The sequence below is a fragment of the Oncorhynchus kisutch genome, linkage group LG13 (assembly GCF_002021735.2).
Source record: "Oncorhynchus kisutch isolate 150728-3 linkage group LG13, Okis_V2, whole genome shotgun sequence".
NCBI classification, from domain to species: Eukaryota; Metazoa; Chordata; class Actinopteri; order Salmoniformes; family Salmonidae; genus Oncorhynchus; species Oncorhynchus kisutch.
In genome coordinates this window covers 68014094-68034093 of record NC_034186.2, presented here as the reverse complement: position 1 = coordinate 68034093, position 20000 = coordinate 68014094, and the positions used below count along the sequence as shown (strand labels likewise).

General features: G+C 43.8%; 1 protein-coding gene across 2 annotated transcripts in view; it reads right to left on the bottom strand.

Annotated features, from left to right (window-relative positions):
• grik2 (glutamate receptor, ionotropic, kainate 2) overlaps window positions 1-20000 on the bottom strand; it is a 262114-nt gene that overhangs the window by 183678 nt on the left and 58436 nt on the right. For both annotated transcript variants that reach the window (XM_031787057.1, XM_031787058.1), the window contains exons 3-5: window positions 12899-13066; window positions 11612-11869; window positions 983-1164 (exon numbers count right to left, since the gene is read on the bottom strand). In XM_031787057.1, coding sequence (XP_031642917.1) covers window positions 983-1164; window positions 11612-11869; window positions 12899-13066 — 608 coding nt within the window. The remainder of the gene's footprint in view (window positions 1-982; window positions 1165-11611; window positions 11870-12898; window positions 13067-20000) is intronic.

The following is a 20000-nucleotide window of genomic DNA, read 5'->3' as shown; positions in this document are numbered from 1 at the left end:
TGAGGTTACACAGACAATAAGGGTGCAGAATGTAAATGATTGTATTTCCTTTTCCAATCAGATCACAACATTAAAACGTTCCTCTTCATTAGGTGGACCTGATGGAATGATCTGTTTCTTAGTCAATCAGATATCTTCAATCCTATTATACACTGCACTCTATCCGTGGACACCACAGAGGGATTGGGGAAATCTGCAGTAATTACAAACTCGCCGTTTAGGGATCAGAAGAAAAGTGATCTTTTAGCACCTGCATATCATAAGCATTTGGCCACCTGCATATATGAACTCTAGAGGAAGGCCTACAGAGGTTAACATGAAGAATATGATGCTGGATATTTAGCATGCAGACAGTCCCACAATGGCACTATGAACGACAGTTAAACCACCACCAGTTGTTTCTTGTACGGTAGAAGATTGATCTGCGTCTCTAAAGAGTACCATGACTGTCGTCTCAAAGTGAAATGAGGAGAGGAATCCTTCCATCACTGAGTCAGGCGGGTGTCTTGTAATGAGGATATCATAGAAAAGTCCTTCATTACCCCCCCATTACCAGGGAGTAGCTCACATGCCACTAGCTAATGATAGGTGTCCTTGACCTTCATAACCAATCACCAGCTACCACACTGATTAAAAAAGCCAAGCGGGAGAGAGTGAGGGACAAAGAGTGAGTGCCAGGGTGAGTCATGTTATCTTTAATATTTGAAACATCCTGGAAGCAGGAGGAGGAATATGAATGTTTTTAATTAATTGAGTCAGTATAAAACATCCTCTCTTTCTGTTTCAGGTGTAGCTGAGATCCTGCATGATTAAAATGACCTTAGAGAACATTCCTTCTTTCAAGGAAATGTACAACAAAAAAACAAACATATTTTGCACCCAGTTTGACAAAACGTGTTTGAATTGACTGGGGATTGTGACTCCTCACTCTCACTCACTCTCACTCAAACAGACACACATCACTTCCCCTCCTCACACACACCTGTTTTAGGATGCCGGCAGCCATTTCGTGTCCACAGTCGAAGATGACGTGGAACTCCTTCCCTCTCTTCATCTCCTTGAGGAGAGGCTTGGAGTCCTTGGTGTCCGCTGGCAACTGGCGGATCTTCAAGCGGATGTTGTAGCGAGATGGAGCCTTTATGAGCTCCTGTAACCGAATAAGACCTTCAGAGGAAACACAGAGGCAAAAAAAGAAGTAAGTATGTGTGAGAGGGAATGAAGGAATGTACAATACATATACCATTTTGAATAGGGAAAGGGGGATACGTAGTCAGTAGTCCCACTGAATGCCTTCAACTGAAATGTGTCTTCCATATTTAACCCAACCCCTCTGAATCAGAGAGGTGAGGGGGACTGCCTTAGTCAACATCCACATCATCGGCACCTGGGAAACAGTGGGTTAACTGCCTTGCTCAGGGGCAGAATGACACATTTTTACCTCAGTTCGGGGATACGATCCAGAAACCTTTCGGTTACTGGCCCAAGGCGCTAACCACTAGGCTACCTGCCACCCCAAATACGTCATGTTAATTCCGTTTCTGTTGCAAACAGTGCAGGCTCCCCATTTTCCAAAGATAAACTACAAATATGTATCTCTGGTAATTGAAGTTTTACTCTGTATTCATTTGACTCCCTTGGTTTTAATTAGTAGTAGATAAGGAAGCTCTATGAATAGATGTCTAATGTCATTCCAATTTTAATGAAATCCATCCATCTGTCAACTTGTCTCGCATCTCTTCCCTCCTCCCTCCTCCCTCCTCCTCTCCTCCTCCCCCCCCTTTCCCCCTCCTCCTCCTCCTTTCCCCCTCCTCCTCCTCCTTTCTCCTCCTCCTCTCCCGCTTTCTTTCTCTCCCTTCTTTGCACTATTGCACATTTCATTCCACTTCCTCATTTCTTAATATTTGTCTGTATCCCTCCTGTTCTACCTCCACCATCTATGTTTCTCTCAAAGCTCTGTTTTGTCTGACCTTGATGCTAGAAGAAAACGGATCACCACAGTATGAATTCCCCTTTGAAAGGGGGAGTGATGAATGCCTTTTATCATTCATCACTGATACATTGAATTCACGCTCATTATCGATCCGTCTACAGACTTCCTCTATATTAATTTATCACCGCTGCAAAAACTATGATTTACAAGATGTATATATTTCTGCCGATACATGCTTTTAAATGGATAGTCGTTGGCTCAATGACTGGAAGTCTATGGGAACAGCTAGCAAGTCATTGCGCCAACATCTCAATTCCTACATAGAGATATAGGACAGAGAGCCACTATGGCTGAAGAATTCTTACAAGTGTTTCCAGTCACCTGTAAGTGCAATCAATAATCTTTTCCCTGGTTCAGTACTGTATAGACCTGCCACAGTAACAGTCACAGTCACAACCATGTAGTTGTTATTCTCTGCAGCCTGCAGCCATACAGGCAGTCCCCAGCTGGTTGGCCCATGGCATTATTTGTTTACTTCCTGTTTCTACTTGAGCGCACAGCACCATGGGACACCAGCCCAGCTCAGCTCACAGCTTGTTGAGCATTGAGCAGCAGCCAGTTCCCAAGCCTTCATTAAATCACTACAACACTCTGTCGCACACTGATGATGATGCCCCACGGTGGCGCCCACTCGCACGCTGATGATGCGTCATTGACCGTGACAAAGTGGACACAGTAGCCACAATGGAGGGCTGAGGACCTCACTCACTATGGGTCACTATTAACTTAATTCATACACTGCAGAATACACATACGATGAGCCAGAGAGAGGAAGCAGTCTAGCTATCGCTACAGGCTATGGCTGAAATAGGCTACCTATTCCTAGTGCACATGCCCTGGTCTAAAGTAGTGCACTACAAAAGGAATATGGTGCTATTTCAGACGCAGCCTAAGAAGAAGACCAGCTGGCCTTCTCAATTTGAACAAACACCCTTAGTTAGACTTCATTGCACATCAGCTTGTTTCAAAATGTTCATTACCTGACCATCGCAGTTAGTTTAAATAGCTGCTTTGTTGGCGGCCACAAAGGCTCATGGTGACCACAGTGAATGTTAAGCAGATGGAGGCGCTTGTGAAAATCTGTTGTTCTTAAATCAATTAAAGAGTTATGATCGTTTGTTTCGATCGCAATCTATAATTCTGCTGAATTTTGGAATTCATGCAAAAGTGAACATGCGGTATGTGAGTGTGTGTGTGTGTGTGATGTGGTCCAATTTGTCTGGGGTGCTTAGTGTTGCAAGAGCTTTCCACTACAGGAGCAGCACTCAGTGTTTTGCGGTTAGTTAGTTAACATTGATAAAACCACCCTGACACCTCTGACTGCTGCATTCACTCATCATAAACAACATGTCAGAGTACCTCATTCTCACACACTTTCCATCTCTCTCTTTCCCCTGCTCACTCTCCATCTTTCTCCATCACTCACTCTCTTCATCTTTCTCCCTCAATCTCTCTCTTCCTCTCCCCCCTCTCAATCTCTCTCTCTCCTCTCCCCCTGTCTATCTCCTCTGCTGTCTCCCATGCTATTCTACCTGGCTGATTCCCCCCTCTTCACCACCCCAACACTGCCTGAGACCACAGCAATACTGAGAGAAAAATATGGAGAGAGGGATAGGGAAGTGGTGATCTGTATTGACTGTGTCTAATGCCTTGTGACTGCCTGCTCCAGGATCCATATTTAACTCTGCATGAATATTTAATCCACTCAAAGCGTTTATTAGGGTCCGTCTGGGAGTCTCCTGAGTGTAAAACAGAACAGCCCTGTGATAAATATCCTGTGAGGCGAAGACGCAGCCACAGCAACCCTCTCTTCAAGTATTCCGCTCCAAACTTCCTCAAAGAACCGCTCATAGGGTGAGTTTCCACTGCAGATCATCCATCAGAGGTAGAGATGTAGCAGGGTGCATCTCAGTAGTCTAGTTTCCTGACCTTGTCTCCTTTCCTTTGTCTGCACCAATGTTGAACTACATATAGCGTGTATCTCAATAGTCTAATGGTCTCGTTTCCTGACCTTGTCTCCTCCCTTTGTCTGCACCAATGTTGAACTACATATAGCGTGTATCTCAATAGTCTAATGGTCTCGTTTCCTGTCCTTGTCTCCTTCCCTTTGTCTGCACCAATGTTGAACTATATATAGCGTGTATCTCAATAGTCTAATGGTCTCGTTTCCTGTCCTTGTCTCCTTCCCTTTGTCTGCACCAATGTTGAACTACATAGAGCGTGTATCTCAATAGTCTAATGGTCTCGTTTCCTGTCCTTATCTCCTTCCCTTTGCTCTAATGTTGACATACCTTTCTCAGTTGTCTAAAATTCCATCCTCTCCTCGCCTGTTTTCAGAAGCCACTTTAGCCTATTGTGTGATTCTCCTGGAGGTCTATCTCTGGCACAGTGAGTGTTGCATGATGGGAAGCGGGAGGCCGGGAGGACGGAGTGAATGGAGTAATGGCTGTGTGAGTCACGCAACAATCTGCGGGTCAAGGTTAATGAAACCCTCTCGGCATCACCAGCCTTATTTCTGTTCCATTAAACGTGTTGAACAAATTGAAAAAAGATTCAAACGTGTTTCCGGTCAAAGGTTTTAATTGTCGTTCAGGAATGTGGAAGGATGGAAGGAAAGAATTCCCCTTTGTGGGAAATACACACATCCATGTGTCTCCTCTCTGCTCATAAAGTGTGGACCACTTTACTCTATGTATTGAGCTTATAACTATCATTATAACTGTCTTTACAACTGTCATTATAACCAAGGCCTTATGGAGTTTTATTTTACCTATTTTACCTTTATTTAACTAGGCAAGTCAGTTAAGAACAAATTCTTATTTTCAATGACGGCCTAGGAACAGTGGGTTAACTGCCTGTTCAGCTCGGGATATGAACTTGCAACCTTTCGGTTACTAGTCCAACGCTCTAACCACTAGGCTACCCTGCCGCCCCGGGAAAAGAGTCTACAACTCTGTCAGTAATGCCAGTACTAAAACCACATTCTTTGCACTGTGCTTCACTAGATGTGAGACAGACGCAACAGACACTACACCAGAAGTGTGCTGCTAACTGATGCTTTCTTCTGTAGTTTGAAGATGGGCAGCCATGTTGTAAGAACACAATGTGGACTCATTAAAGTTAGTTCCCTGGAACATCTGGTCGTCTGTTGCTATGCATGGCGTAGTCGGCACAATAATATCTTGTCAGAGTTCCAAACAGCTGGTGGACTTTAATTAACATTGCATGTCACCAACAACACTGATGTGACAGGTTCAATAAAACAATCTGAAAAGTTGTACTTGTAGCCTTCCAAATTGTGAAAGTAAGGTTACAACTACTGTTTTGTCTATTTCTATTTCAAAATGGTTTCCTGTTCACTGTAAAAACATCCCATATTAGCAAGATATCCATTTAACTACAGAACCATCAGAGTACTTTGACCCTACTATGAAACTACAGCCCTTGATTAAACCTATTACACCTATCCAGACCAATAGAATTCAATAGACAGTAACAGAGAAGCAAAAAGTACAACCAAAGCGATTAAAATCACGTAGAAAATCCAAATGATCACAGCAAGCTACATCATCACAGCAGTACCTATTAACCCGACGCAGCCAAAGCTGAATTATCATGGCACTTAGTAGAACGACAGCTAGCAGGCTTCTCTAAACAATCTGCAGTGTGGTAGTGGAGCGTTTGATGGGAATGGTGCGGCTGGTGTGTGTTTTCACTCACACACATCAAATTGAAACAGATTACTGAAGGGGTCCTGGGACTCTAGAGCCAATCACTTCCACTCAACTTGACTCACTCCCAAGTACACTTAAATGTCTCTCAGCCTAAGCAAACACACACACACAGCACACAAACACACAGATGGACGCACACTTGGACGTATGTGCACACACACACACACGAAAGGAGACACACTCAAAACACACAAATAAATAGACTAGCAAATCAGAAATGTCTTTTCTTCAAATGCCAAATCATTCTGCCAAAAATAGAGTGAAATAAAACAACCCCTTTTTGATTACAACAAGACAATCAGCCACTCCTCTGTAAACATTTAGCTACTCTGGGGGTTTAGGCCGACCTTTCAACTAACGCAATTTTTAAAAATGTCAGGCAGATCAGGTCTAAACCTCTCCCATAACAGAATTACACCCATTTGACACACAGTAAATTACCTTTTCCTCAGAAGAGTCATGCGGTGTACATTTCAATTATGTTTTTTCTTGTGTTGTTTTAAAAATATATATATTTATTGTTTTGTTCTGTCATAAAATGCAACCATAGGGATCCTTGCTGGCAGCTATATAGAGGAAAACTGAAAACTGAGTGATGGCTATAGAGTGGCTATACAGTGGTGTTGGATGGAGCAGCTGGTCGTTGGGTCGTTAAACCTCTCTTTGCTCTTAGGGACCCCCTCCTCTAGTCTACCACCTCTACGGTTGGTCGGTTGCAGTCGGAGGATGTTGTCATGGAAACCGGGCCATAAACATAGAGCCAGGATGATTAAACTGTCACTCTCTCTCTCCCACCATCAATGCAGGAAGGGGGGCTGGGACTGGGGGGAATATTTATAGGAGTAACCCCTCTAACCCTGCACCATAGGTCGTCCCAGCGTCTCCATCTCTCCCTCACTACCCAATACAACTCCAGTGTAACATGACTCCCATAACGTTGTGATGTGTGGCTCGGAATACTACCACCACAACACAGAGTGTAGATGCCATTGCCTTTGTACCATTACAAAGTTGAGCTGTTAGAAGAGGGTCATTATGGGTATTGATTTACTTGTATGCTCTCTGGTTCGAGGAGAAACAGCCCAATGAGAAAGCTGTTTCCTGTTCCACTCTGAGGCAACAGCAGGAGGGCAATGGGGCTGTGAAGGAGTCCCTCCTGAGAGAATTACATGGCATTATAGGGGTTCTGGTACACTGACTTATCCAATATGTTGGACAATATGTTTTCACACACACAAAAACAGGCAAAGTAAAGCAGACCTACACATTTCCCTGTTTCATACACGATTACCTGAACCATTCCAAACATCCCATTCAGGTCTCTTTCCTTCTCATCCTCATATCTTCAACCATAAGCTGTAACGGCTTTCCTCTTCCTCTTCTGAGGAGGAGTAGCAAGGATCGGACCAACACACAGCGTGGTAAGTGTCCATGATACTTTAATAATCACTGAACACGACAAAATACAAAAATAACAAAGTGAATGAAAACGAAAACAGTCCTGAATGGACACAAACAACAAAACAGGAAACAATCACCCACCAAACACAGGTGGGAAAAGGCTCCCTAAGTATGATTCTCAATCAGAGACAACTAACGACACCTGCCTCTGATTGAGAACCATACCAGGCCAAACACAGGTGGGAAAAGGCAATCTAAGTATGATTCTCAATCAGAGACAGCTAACAACACCTGCCTCTGATTGAGAACCATACCAGGCCAAACACAAAACACAACATAGAAAAACGAACATAGACAACCCACCCCAACTCACGCCCTGACCAACCTAAAACAAAGACATAACAAAAGAACTAAGGTCAGAACGTGACAGTAGCAACGGGTCCCGAATGGACTGGAGATTCCGGCAGCAGCGGACAGGTGGGAGACTCCGGCAGCGCCGGACCGGCGGGAGACTCTGGCAGCTCCGATGTAAAGGGCAACTCCGACAGCGCCGGAGTGACGGGCGATTCTGGCAGCTCCTGGCTGACGGACGGCTCTGGCAGCTCCTGATTGACGGGCGGCTCTGGCAGCTCCTGACTGGCGGGCGGCTCTGGCAGCTCAGGACAGACAGGTGACTCTGGCAACTCAGGACAGACGGGCGACTCTGGCAGCTCAGGGCAGACGGGAGACTCTGGCAGCTCAGGACAGACGGGAGCATCTGGCAGCTCTGGACAGGCTGGAGCACCTGGAGGAAGGAGACGGAGAGACAGCCTGGTGCGTGGGGCTGCCACCGGCCTGATGCGTGGAGGAGGAACCGGATAGACCGGACCGTGGATGCGCACTGGAGGTCTCGAGCACCGAGCCTGCACAACCCTACCTGGCTGGATACTCCCCATCGCCAGGCCAGTGTGGCGAGATGGAACAGACCGCATTGGGCTGTGCTGGCGAACAGGGGACACTGTGCGTAGGGCTGGTGCCATGTACCCCGGCCAGAGGAGACGCACTGGAGACCAGATGCGCTGAGCCGGCTTCATGGCACCTGGCTCGATGCCCGCTCTAGCCCGGCCGATACGAGGCACTGCAATGTAACGCACCGGGCTATGCCTGCGCACCGGGGACACACGGCACAACACGGTGCCTGCCCGGTCCACCTCTCTCCACGGTAAGCACGGGGAGTTGGCTCAGGTCTCCAACCTGACTTAGCCACACTCCCCGTGTGCCCCGCCCCAATACATTTTTGGGGCTGCCTCTCATCTCTGTTGCGCTGCCGTGCTAGCTCCTCATAATGCCGCCTCTCAGCTTTGGCTGCCTCCAGCTCCTCCTGGGGGCGGCAATACACCCCAGCCTGTGTCCAGGGTCCCTCTCCATCCAAGATCTCCTCCTATGTCCAGGAGTCCAGAACTCGCTGCTGCCCGATACCACACTGCTTGGTCCTTGGTTGGTGGGTGATTCTATAACGGCTTTCCTCTTCCTCTTCTGAGGAGGAGTAGCAAGGATCGGACCAATACACAGCGTGGTAAGTGTCCATGATACTTTAATAATCACTGAACACGACAAAATACAAAAATAACAAAGTGAATGAAAACGAAAACAGTCCTGAATGGACACAAACAACAAAACAGGAAACAATCACCCACCAAACACAGGTGGGAAAAGACCTAAGTATGATTCTCAATCAGAGACAACTAACGACACCTGTCTGATTGAGAATCATACCAGGCCAAACACAAAACACAACATAGAAAAACGAACATAGACAACCCACCCCAACTCACGCCCTGACCAACCTAAAACAAAGACATAACAAAAGAACTAAGGTCAGAACGTGACATTAGCTCGATGAGCACATGCATTTATTCACTATCTATTGGCTCACCCCGTGTCAACCTGCTACGTCCACTAGCACCTTCATTAACAGGGTGTTAGGGATCAGCCAGAATCAATGTTTCCCCAAAGCTGCCTATCTCACACTGAGCCCTTCTGAACAAGGGATGTAGGGAACCTGCAGGGCACACATGTAGTGGGGTAATAATAGTATTATATATACCTCACATGCAACTTGTAATAAGACTATGCAACTAGCCTATTAAAACGTATATCTGACTCCATAAAGATAATTCAAATATACAAGCAAGCATTAGCCAATAAGTTGACGTTGACAAGCAAGAATTGCTCTGAGATTTTTCTATATCAAGGACAGATATTTAATTAGCATTGTACAATGAATGGATTCACATACAGTACAATGCATAAAGCTTAAGCTACAAGGCAATACTGACATTAAGGAAGCATACTTCGAGGCATATACACTACCGTTCAAAGGTTTGGGGTTGCTTAGAAATGTCCTTGTTTTTTAAAGAAAAGCACATTTTTTGTCCATTGAAATAACATCAAATTGATCAGAAATACAATGTAGACATGCTGTAAATGACTATTGTAGCTGGAAACGGCTGATTTTTAATGGAATATCTACATAGGTATACAGTACAGTGGCCCATTATCAGCAACCAAGTTTATAAGTTTTAAAGGCTAATTGATCATCAGAAAACCCTTTTGCAGTTATGTTAGCACAGCTGAAAACTGTTGTTCCTGATTAAAGAAGCAATAAAACTGTCCTTCTTTAGACTAGTTGAGTATCTGGAGCATCAGCATTTGTGGGTTCGATTACAGGCTCAAAATGGCCAGAAACAAAAGACATTTCTTCTGAAACTAGTCAGTCTATTATTGTTCAGAGAAATGAAGGCTATTCCATGCGAGACATTTCCAAGAAATGTCTCATACAACGCTGTGTACTACTCCCTTCACAGAACACCGCAAAATGGCTCTAACCAGAATAGAAAGAGGAGTGGGAGGCCCCGGTGCACAACTCAGCAAGAGGACTAGTACATTAGAGTGTCTAGTTTGAGAAACAGACGCCTCACAAGTCCTCAACTGGCAGCTTCATTAAATAGTACCCGCAAAACACCAGTCTCAACGTCAACAGTGAAGAGGCGACTCCGGGATGCTGGCCTTCTAGGCAGAGTTGCAAAGAAAAAGCCATATCTCAGACTGGCCAAAAAAAAGAAAAGATTAAAATGGCCAAAAGAACACAGACACTGGACAGAGGAACTCTGGGCTGTCTGTCTCTACCCTAAGCGTTGATTCATCATGCAGAGGCTGTAGAGAAGTCATATTTAGACATTGCATATTCATTTCAATGCAATGCCCTTCTCAATATCTAAAATATTAATTATTAGCTACAGGATGAACATATTGAAACCTGTTTTGGATACTTCACTGGTTTCTGTTTTGTTTTGCTTGGTTGGTTGTAGTTTTTTGGGAAATAGATTTCAACTGAATTAAATTGAAAGCAAAATGGTTTAAGTGATAAAATACTGGCCAATGGAGCCCCAGTGTGTTTCTGAGAGCATGTGAAGACCTGGCAGTGTTGTCCTGAGCCTGGATACACACACGGACACACACACATACAGACAGACATCCTGTCCTGAGGCTGGCTCCCTCCCTGACCCCTGGCATATGGCACATGTACCCTGCCCGCTGAGACGTTTGCTGCCTGCTGTTATAACACTGGAACACTGGCCATCTGGGGACGAAAGGGGGGGTAGGGCTACAGGGCTACTCTACTGTACAGGACAATAATCATAGTCTATATTACCTGTGAAGGTGGACAAGGCCTTTTGGGTTTTTTGATATGGTCATTTAGCAGAACAGATCTGTTGACAACGACGGACATATATTTAGTATATGTGGCCCATCTGAGTATCAACCCACAGACCTTATGATGCCAGGCCAGTACCATGGTCTGTCTACTGTAACTCACAAGCTGTTGGAATCACTGTGAGAAAAAGGTGATGTGATGAGGTGATGGAAGGTGTGAGGTACAGTACAGTAAGGGATCAGTGACTGAGCTTGTTCTGTGGTCATAGACCACTGTGACTGAACCTGTTCTGTGGTCATAGATCATAGTGACTGAACCTGTTCTGTGGTCATGGATCACTGTGACTGAACCTGTTCTGTGGTCATAGACCACTGTGACTGAACCTGTTCTGTGGTCATAGATCACTGTGACTGAACCTGTTCTGTGGTCATAGATCACTGGGACTGAACCTGTTCTGTGGTCATGGATCACTGTGACTGAACCTGTTCTGTGGTCATAGATCACTGTGACTGAACCTGTTCTGTGGTCATAGATCACTGTGACTGAACCTGTTCTGTGGTCATAGATCACTGTGACTGAACCTGTTCTGTGGTCATAGATCACTGTGACTGAACCTGTTCTGTGGTCATAGATCACTGTAACTGTGAAGTTATGAGGTGATTCCAAGCCTGTTATATTAATTCTATTTCTATGCTTTCTAGGCACAGTGGTTGGACAGACAGGAAATGAGCCTTGCTGTGTTGTTGTCATTGACCATGAAGGTGTGAGGTAAGTGGCCAGGGGTCTTACCTGTGCTGTCATCATAGACAACGGTGACCGTCTTCCACTTGAAGAAGTGAACCAGGTCCAGAATGGCTCGGCTGAGAGAGGAGAAGTCTGGGTAGAGGCTGACGTAGAAGGAGTCCCTGTTGTCAGACACCTGGTGCTTCCATTTGGTCTGGATGTGGGGCACGCCAAGCGCGTTACAGATGGACTGGACCGCATTGGCCGACGAGCTGTGGGAGGGCCCGAAGATGGCCGCCACCCCCAGAGATAGTTGGTCGCAGGCTGGGGGAGGAGACAACGTTCAGTTAGTCCTTTATTCAGTGGTTTATTCAGTATTATATGACATGCTACTGTGAGTTCCTGAAGTCATGGACTTCCCACTCCACTATGGCAAGCTGTCCGTTCCTATATGGTTTTGAATGACCATCATGAAGCATATTTGGAAGGAAGCCAGTGACCGTGTAAAATGTATGAGCAAGATCTATACACAGTAGGCCTGCATAATATATGAAACGATTGGCAACACTTTGTAACAACAACATTGTCCTTTCTAATTACTTAATTTGATGAAAGGAGAAAACGCTTCAATCACAGAAAAAGGATGTAATGGCCAGTAATCGATAAGACCCTTTGGATGCGTATGAAAAGCACCCTTTTCCCTATAGTGTTCTACTTTTGGACAGACCCTTATGGGGTTGCCCTACGGACGCTGGACAAAAGTAGTGCACTTTATCGGGAAAAGGGTGCCGTTTTAGATTCAACCTTTGAGATGTCAGGCCTAATGCAACCCAGTAAAACTATAGATTATAGCAGTTTATAAACCTGTCTCCAGGGAGACAACCAGCTCTGTGAATTAGTATTACTGTTGAGTCCTTAGCAGAAACCAATCAATTGTCTCTGTTTACGTTTCAACTGCACAGACAACGGATGCATTCCAAATAGCAACCTATTCCCATATAGAGCACTACTTTTGACCAGATTCCTATGGGGCAGCCCGATGGGCCCTAATCAAAATTAGTGCACTATAAAGTCTAAAGGGAATAGGTTGCCATTTGGTATGCATCCATCCTCTTTCTACGCCTGATTATAATTGTCCCAATCCAACCAACGAACTACGCATGAGCCCACATTCCCTGGGTGGGTGGGAACGCACTAACAACGCTAAATAAGATAGGAGAGTCACACAAATAGCAAGAAAATGTATTTCAACACTTGTTCTATGAATATTGTTCCAGGAGACCAACACCAGTCAGGAATCTACAGCATGTGGGTGTGAATGCAGCTTTCTGAATTGTATTCATAATACTTGACCTTTTCTGGAGGCTTCGAAGCTGTCGTAGATGTTTATCCGTTGGATGTCGTATGTTAGCGTTGTGTTTGGCAGTAGGGTTCTGTTCCTGTTGATTGTATTTAAAGCAAATTTAAAGGCTAGTTCCTCAGCACCTGACGGCCCCGACTCAATGGACTCGAATATTCCTCCTGAAAACAAACAGAGACAAGAGACAGTTGGTTAGTACAGTAATTGAACAAAGTGGTTGATGAAATCACATATACACTTGTACACATATACACTTGTACACATATACACTTGTACGCATATACACTTGTACACATATACACTTGTACACATATACACTTGTACGCATATACACTTGTATGCATATACACTTGTACGCATATACACTTGTACGCATATACACTTGTACACATATACACTTGTACGCATCACATATACACTTGTACGCATATACACTTGTACGCATATACACTTGTACGCATCACATATACACTTGTACGTATATACACTTGTACGCATATACACTTGTACGCATATACACTTGTACGCATATACACTTGTAAGCATTAACACTTGTACGCATATACACTTGTACGCATATACACTTGTACACATATACACTTGTACGCATATACACTTGTACGCATATACACTTGTACGCATATACACTTGTACGCATCACATATACACTTGTACGCATATACACTTGTACGCATATACACTTGTACGCATATACACTTGTAAGCATTAACACTTGTACTCATATACACTTGTACGCATATACACTTGTACACATATACACTTGTACACATATACACTTGTACACATATACACTTGTACGCATATACACTTGTACGCATATACACTTGTACGCATATACACTTGTACGCATATACACTTGTACGCATATACACTTGTACACATATACACTTGTACGCATCACATATACACTTGTACGCATATACACTTGTACGCATATACACTTGTACGCATCACATATACACTTGTACGTATATACACTTGTACGCATATACACTTGTACGCATATACACTTGTACGCATATACATTTGTACGCATATACATTTGTACGCATATACATTTGTACGCATATACACTTGTAAGCATTAACACTTGTACGCATATACACTTGTACGCATATACACTTGTACACATATACACTTGTACGCATATACACTTGTACGCATATACACTTGTACGCATATACACTTGTACGCATCACATATACACTTGTACGCATATACACTTGTACGCATATACACTTGTACGCATATACACTTGTAAGCATTAACACTTGTACTCATATACACTTGTACGCATATACACTTGTACACATATACACTTGTACACATATACACTTGTACACATATACACTTGTACGCATATACACTTGTACGCATATACACTTGTACGCATATACACTTGTACACATATACACTTGTACACATATACACTTGTACACATATACACTTGTACGCATATACACTTGTATGCATATACACTTGTATGCATATACACTTGTACACATATACACTTGTACGCATATACACTTATGTGTGATTATGCTGTTCTGTCTTTTACTCATAATTCAACAATCTCTTAATTTAAATAGAAAGGATAATCAAATACAATTCACAAAATATAGAAAAGATATAGAAAATATAATTCCATCAAGTCCATCGAGACCTTACTATTCACAATAAAATGAGTCAGATATTTTGCACATCACATCAGCTGGGGATACTTGTTTACTCAGGCTATGCGGGTACTTTTAACACTGACACATGACTGAAGCGAAAGCTTTCAGACACGTTAAGGCTTGGACAGTTTCCAACAGGAATCTGATCCAGGGGGATGTACTACTGTAAGAGAAACTCCTGTAATGTACTGTAGAGTGATGCACTCTCTTCAGAAAGACTGGAGTAGAAAGTGTGTTTAAAAGTGCCGGCTGTATAGCCAACGGCCCTCCAGTGAATTCATCTGACAGACAACAGATGAATGGCTGCCGAAGAGGTTTGGGAGGGGAGGGGGTGGAACTCTTAGATCAATGTGCCCTGATTGGCTAGCGGATCAATCAATCAAGCCCTTGGGGAGCGCTGGAGCACAACGGCGGGAGATTGAAGTGTTTTGTTTGGCCTGCCCTGTTGGTTCACAGTCTGTCTGTCTGTCTGTCAGAGGAAGCTGTCAGTAGAGTTTACGGTTTATTTACTCCTACTGTAAAACTCCAAAAGCAGCAACACAACAGAGGACTGGGACACTTGCAGAAGCAGCAACTAAACAGAGGACTGGGACCCTTGCAGAAGCAGCAACTAAACAGAGGACTGGGACCCTTGCAGAAGCAGCAACTAAACAGAGGACTGGTACCCTTGCAGAAGCAGCAACTAAACAGAGGACTGGGACCCTTGCAGAAGCAGCAACTAAATTGAGGACTGGGACACTTGAAGAAGCAGCCACTAAACAGAGGACTGGGACACTTACAGAAGCAGCAACTAAACAGAGGACTGGTACCCTTGCAGAAGCAGCAACTAAACAGAGGACTGGGACCCTTGCAGAAGCAGCAACTAAACAGAGGACTGGGACCCTTGCAGAAGCAGCAACTAAACAGAGGACCAGGCCACTTGCAGAAGCAATAACAAGACACGAGACAAGTTTCTCTCCTCTCTCTCACTAGTATTCTTCTCGTGGGAAAGCTATATTTTGAATGCCATAATGATTTGGAGAAAATTTATAAGCAAGTTAATCGGGATGTACTATAATTGGAAGCCTGAGCATTCGCAATCTATCTGTTCAGATGAGAGATGCACCGTTTCTTGCTGAGAAGAGAATGTCTCTGTGGCTCAATTGAAAGAAAGAAGAGAGAGGAGAAGTGAGTGAATGACTAAATGACTGACCGACCATGTGAATGTGAAAGAAGAAGATGAATCAGGTAGAACAGATTAATGTGAAGATGTGACAGAGGGAGTAGGTGATGAATATGTGTAATGTGTAACTCCTTTGGTTAGGTTACGATAAGTGTGCATTCACATGAAAAATGTGAGCAATGTAGAAAGCAGATTGAACTGAAGGTCAATGTATGAGTACCATACATAAAGTACTGATGAATTGAATGAAGTGGTATAGGTGGGTGAAAGGTTAACGCAATGACATTGAATATTAATAGTATAATACGATTACAAGGGATAATGAGTGTATGAGTAGGTACAGGTCTATGTGTAGTGTGAATATGACAATGAGGAAGCTAGTCTAAATGAGATTGTGGGGATGAATGTAAGAGGGTATGGTCACCAGTGAAGGGGTAGATAGGAGAACAGGTGGGTTAAGTAAGGCCTATGTAAAAAGGCTGGCCCCATTTTCATACACAAAAATCATGTAGTGTATCTTTAGAGGGCTTTCATTGAATTTTGACATCCAGATAATAACAGTGACATATTGAGTTCCACCCAGCGGGTAGCTTGTCCCCCTGCTGACTGGTGGCGTGTAAGGTTCTTTGATTTGATACTATAAGCCCATAGATCCACAGAGCTTACAGCAGACAGATCTGATATCCACCACAGAGGTGACAGCTCTCATAATACCTGACGAAGAGGAAATAGGAGCAAAATCACCATAATGTTGATCCCCAGTCAGAGGTCACAAAGAGTCATGGGCTTTGAGACACCGTTGGAGACAGGGACACAAGCAGAGGGTGGGAGGTAGAGGGGATTTGGGAGATTATCTGAGGCTGGTGTTGTGGCTGTGTGTGTGTGTGTGTGTGTGTGTGTGTGTGTGTGTGTGTGTGTGTGTGTGTGTGTGTGTGTGTGTGTGTGTGTGTGTGTGTGTGTGTGTGTGTGTGTGTGTGTGTGTGTGTGTGTGTGTGTGCCTGCGTATTGAACCAAGAGGGATATCCCCTGGGGCACGCTATGCAGACCGGTTCAGCACAGATCCCTGAACAGCTCTGTCCCAGAACAGATCCCAAACCAAAACCTCAAGCTATAGTTTGTCACAAAAAACATGTACCATGGTTTGAGTCTGCGTAGAGGATACATCTGAAGGCTGTATCCTGCTGCTGAAGGCACCACGGTATTGTAGACCTACACTACCGGTCAAAAGTTTTAAAACACCTACTCATTCAAGGGTTTTTCTTCATTTTGTTCTATTTTCTACATTGTAGAATAATAGTGGACATTAAAACTATGAAATAACACATATGGAATCATGTAGTTACCAAAAAAGTGTTAAACAAATCAAAATATATTTTATATTTGAGATTCTTCAAATAGCCACCTTTTGCCTTGATGACAGCTTTGAACACCCTGATCTAGTCACTGGAGAATGGATCAGTGGGCACTGGAGAATGGATCAGAGAATGCCCTTTCCCTCTCAGCTGGTGACATGTGTTCTGTGATCAGACTACTGGGTCTTCCTCTGCCCATACATCCATCAAAACCCATCACTATTAACACCTCTAATTAATGATCAATGGGGTCTTCAACATCCCTGAATTATTTATACAACAAGGATACCAGTGCCGCGATCAATGTCATCACACCATCCACATTTTTCTGTGCCAAGAAGAGTGTTAAGCCTCATTTAAATCTCAGTAAGCATGTTTGGCCACATTAAAAGGGAGCATAATGACAGAAGTGGACAAAGGAGAATTCATCATTCTCTTGCTGCAATATGAAAACCAAATAGAGATGAATGATAGTGAAATTCATATTTCTTAGCTGATCAATCAGCTTTGATAGGAAACCGCTGAGCTCTCCAAAAGCTGATCAATATTGTCACTGACTTGCCTCTAACCAAATACTGGTAATAGAATTCCAACTTCACAATGAGTCTGAGTCTGGAGGCTGGTAGGAGGAGCTATAGGAGGACAGGCTCATTGTAATGGCTGGAATGGATTAAATGGAATGGTACCAAACACACCAAGCATGTGGAAACCACTTTTAACTCTGTTCCATTCATTCCATTCCAACCATTACAATGAGCCTGTCCTCCTATTGCTCCTCTCACCAGCCTCCTCTGGTCTGCACCTTGTTCGTTTCCTTTAGAAGGGATGCATCAGCATCAACTCCTGTAGACTAAGTCAATCATATCTTTGGGCCAAACTGATACTACTTTGGAAAGTCAATATACCGTATACTGAACAAAAATGTAAACGCAACACGCAACAATTTCAACGATTTTACAGTTACAGTTTGTTTATATAAGGAAATACGTCAATTGAAATACATTCCTTAGGCACTAATCTACGGATTTCACATGACTGGGAATACAGATATGCATCTGCTGGTCACAGACGCCTTGAAAAAAAGGTAGATCCGAAAACGAGCCAGTATCTGGTGTGACCATTTGGCTCATGCAGCGCAACACATCTCCTTCACAGAGTTCAGCAGGCTGTTGTTTGTGGCCTGTGGAATGTTGTCCCACTCCTCTTCAACCGCTGTTAGAAGTTGCAGGATATAGGAGGGAAATGGAACACACTGTCGTACACGTCGATCCAGAGCATCCCAAACGTGCTCAATGTCTGCCGAGTATACAGGCCATGGAAGAACTGGGACATTTTCAGCTTCCAGGAATTGTGTATAGATCCTGCGACATGAGGCCGTGCATTATCATGCTGAAACATGAGGTGATGGTGGCTGATGAAATCCACAACAATGGGATCTCATCACGGTATCTCTGTGCATTCAAATTGCCATAGATAAAATGTAATTGTGTTGGTTGTCCGTAGCTTATGCCTGCCCATACCATAACCCCACCGCCACTATGGGGCACTCGTTGACATCAGCAAACCACTCACCCACACAACGCCATACACGTGGTCTGCAGCTGTGAGGTCGGTTGGACGTCCCACTAAATTCTCTAAAACGACGTTGGAGGCGGCTTATGGTAGAAAAATTAACATTCAATTCTCTGGCAACAGCTCTGGTGGACATTCCAGCAGTCAGCATGCCAATTGCGTGCTCCCTCAAAACTTAAGACCTCTTTGGTATTGTGCTGTGACAAAACTGCACATTTTACTGTGGCCTTTTTCTGTCCCCAGCATTGTGTTGTGCACCTGTGTATTGATCATGTAGTTTAATCAGCTTCTTGATATGCCACACCTGTCAGGTGGATGCATTATCATGGCAAAGGAGAAATGCTCACTAACAGGGATGTAAACAAATTTGTCCACAGAATTTGAGAGAAATAAGCTTTTTTGTCTGTATGGAACATTTCTGGGACCACTTTACATGTTGCGTTTATATTTTTGTTCAGTGTATAATCAACGAGCTCTGTCACAGCCAGCCATCTCCTGCAGCCTAACGTAGCACGTGTAAACTAAACCCCTGATACGGGTCCCCACATCCGGTTTCAGGGGAAAGGGAAGCTAGGTTGAAGATACTGGAGCCCTGAAAACCCTGAAAACTGGACGTTTACGGTTTTCAAGTGTGCCTGCAGCCAAATATAAATATGACACAGGCTGCGTAGAGGGATAAGATAGATAGTGCTTATCGTGCAAGTTTAGGGTGACAAGAATGTTAAATTGACGTAACCAAAAGTTGCTACAACAATGAGTGCATTAGCATTGTAATAAGAAAAAAGTCTAGACCTGATTGCCTGAGTCTCACTGACATGGCACACTAATCCCTATACCAACACCCTATTTTCACAGGTCTCTGATCAAAAGTAGTATACTAGATAGGGGATAGGGTGCCATATAATTTCAGAGTTTTGCTACTCTTCTGTACCAAAGCTTGTTTGTTTATCACTTTTTCCTATAAAAGCTCATCTTTGTCCAGTTGAGGATAGAATGAATACATCACCATCAGTACATTAGTTTTAATCAGAATTTAATTTCCCTTCGTTTGCTTGAACACGTGAATAAAAACAACACACTCCATATTAAAGCAGTCTGTTATCTTTTTTAATACCTTGTGCCGGTCTGAAATCAATTGCTACACTTGGCAATATGTGTTCTTGTTGGGCTGCGGAGAGCAGCGGAGAGCCGGAGAGGCTATCTTTGATGAATGTGCTCAGTAATCCAGTCAATTGGTAGCATTAATAATGTTTGGTTTGCTAAAATAACGATTGTAGCCGCCCAACCGTTGCTGCTTCTGGGCTGTGGGGCC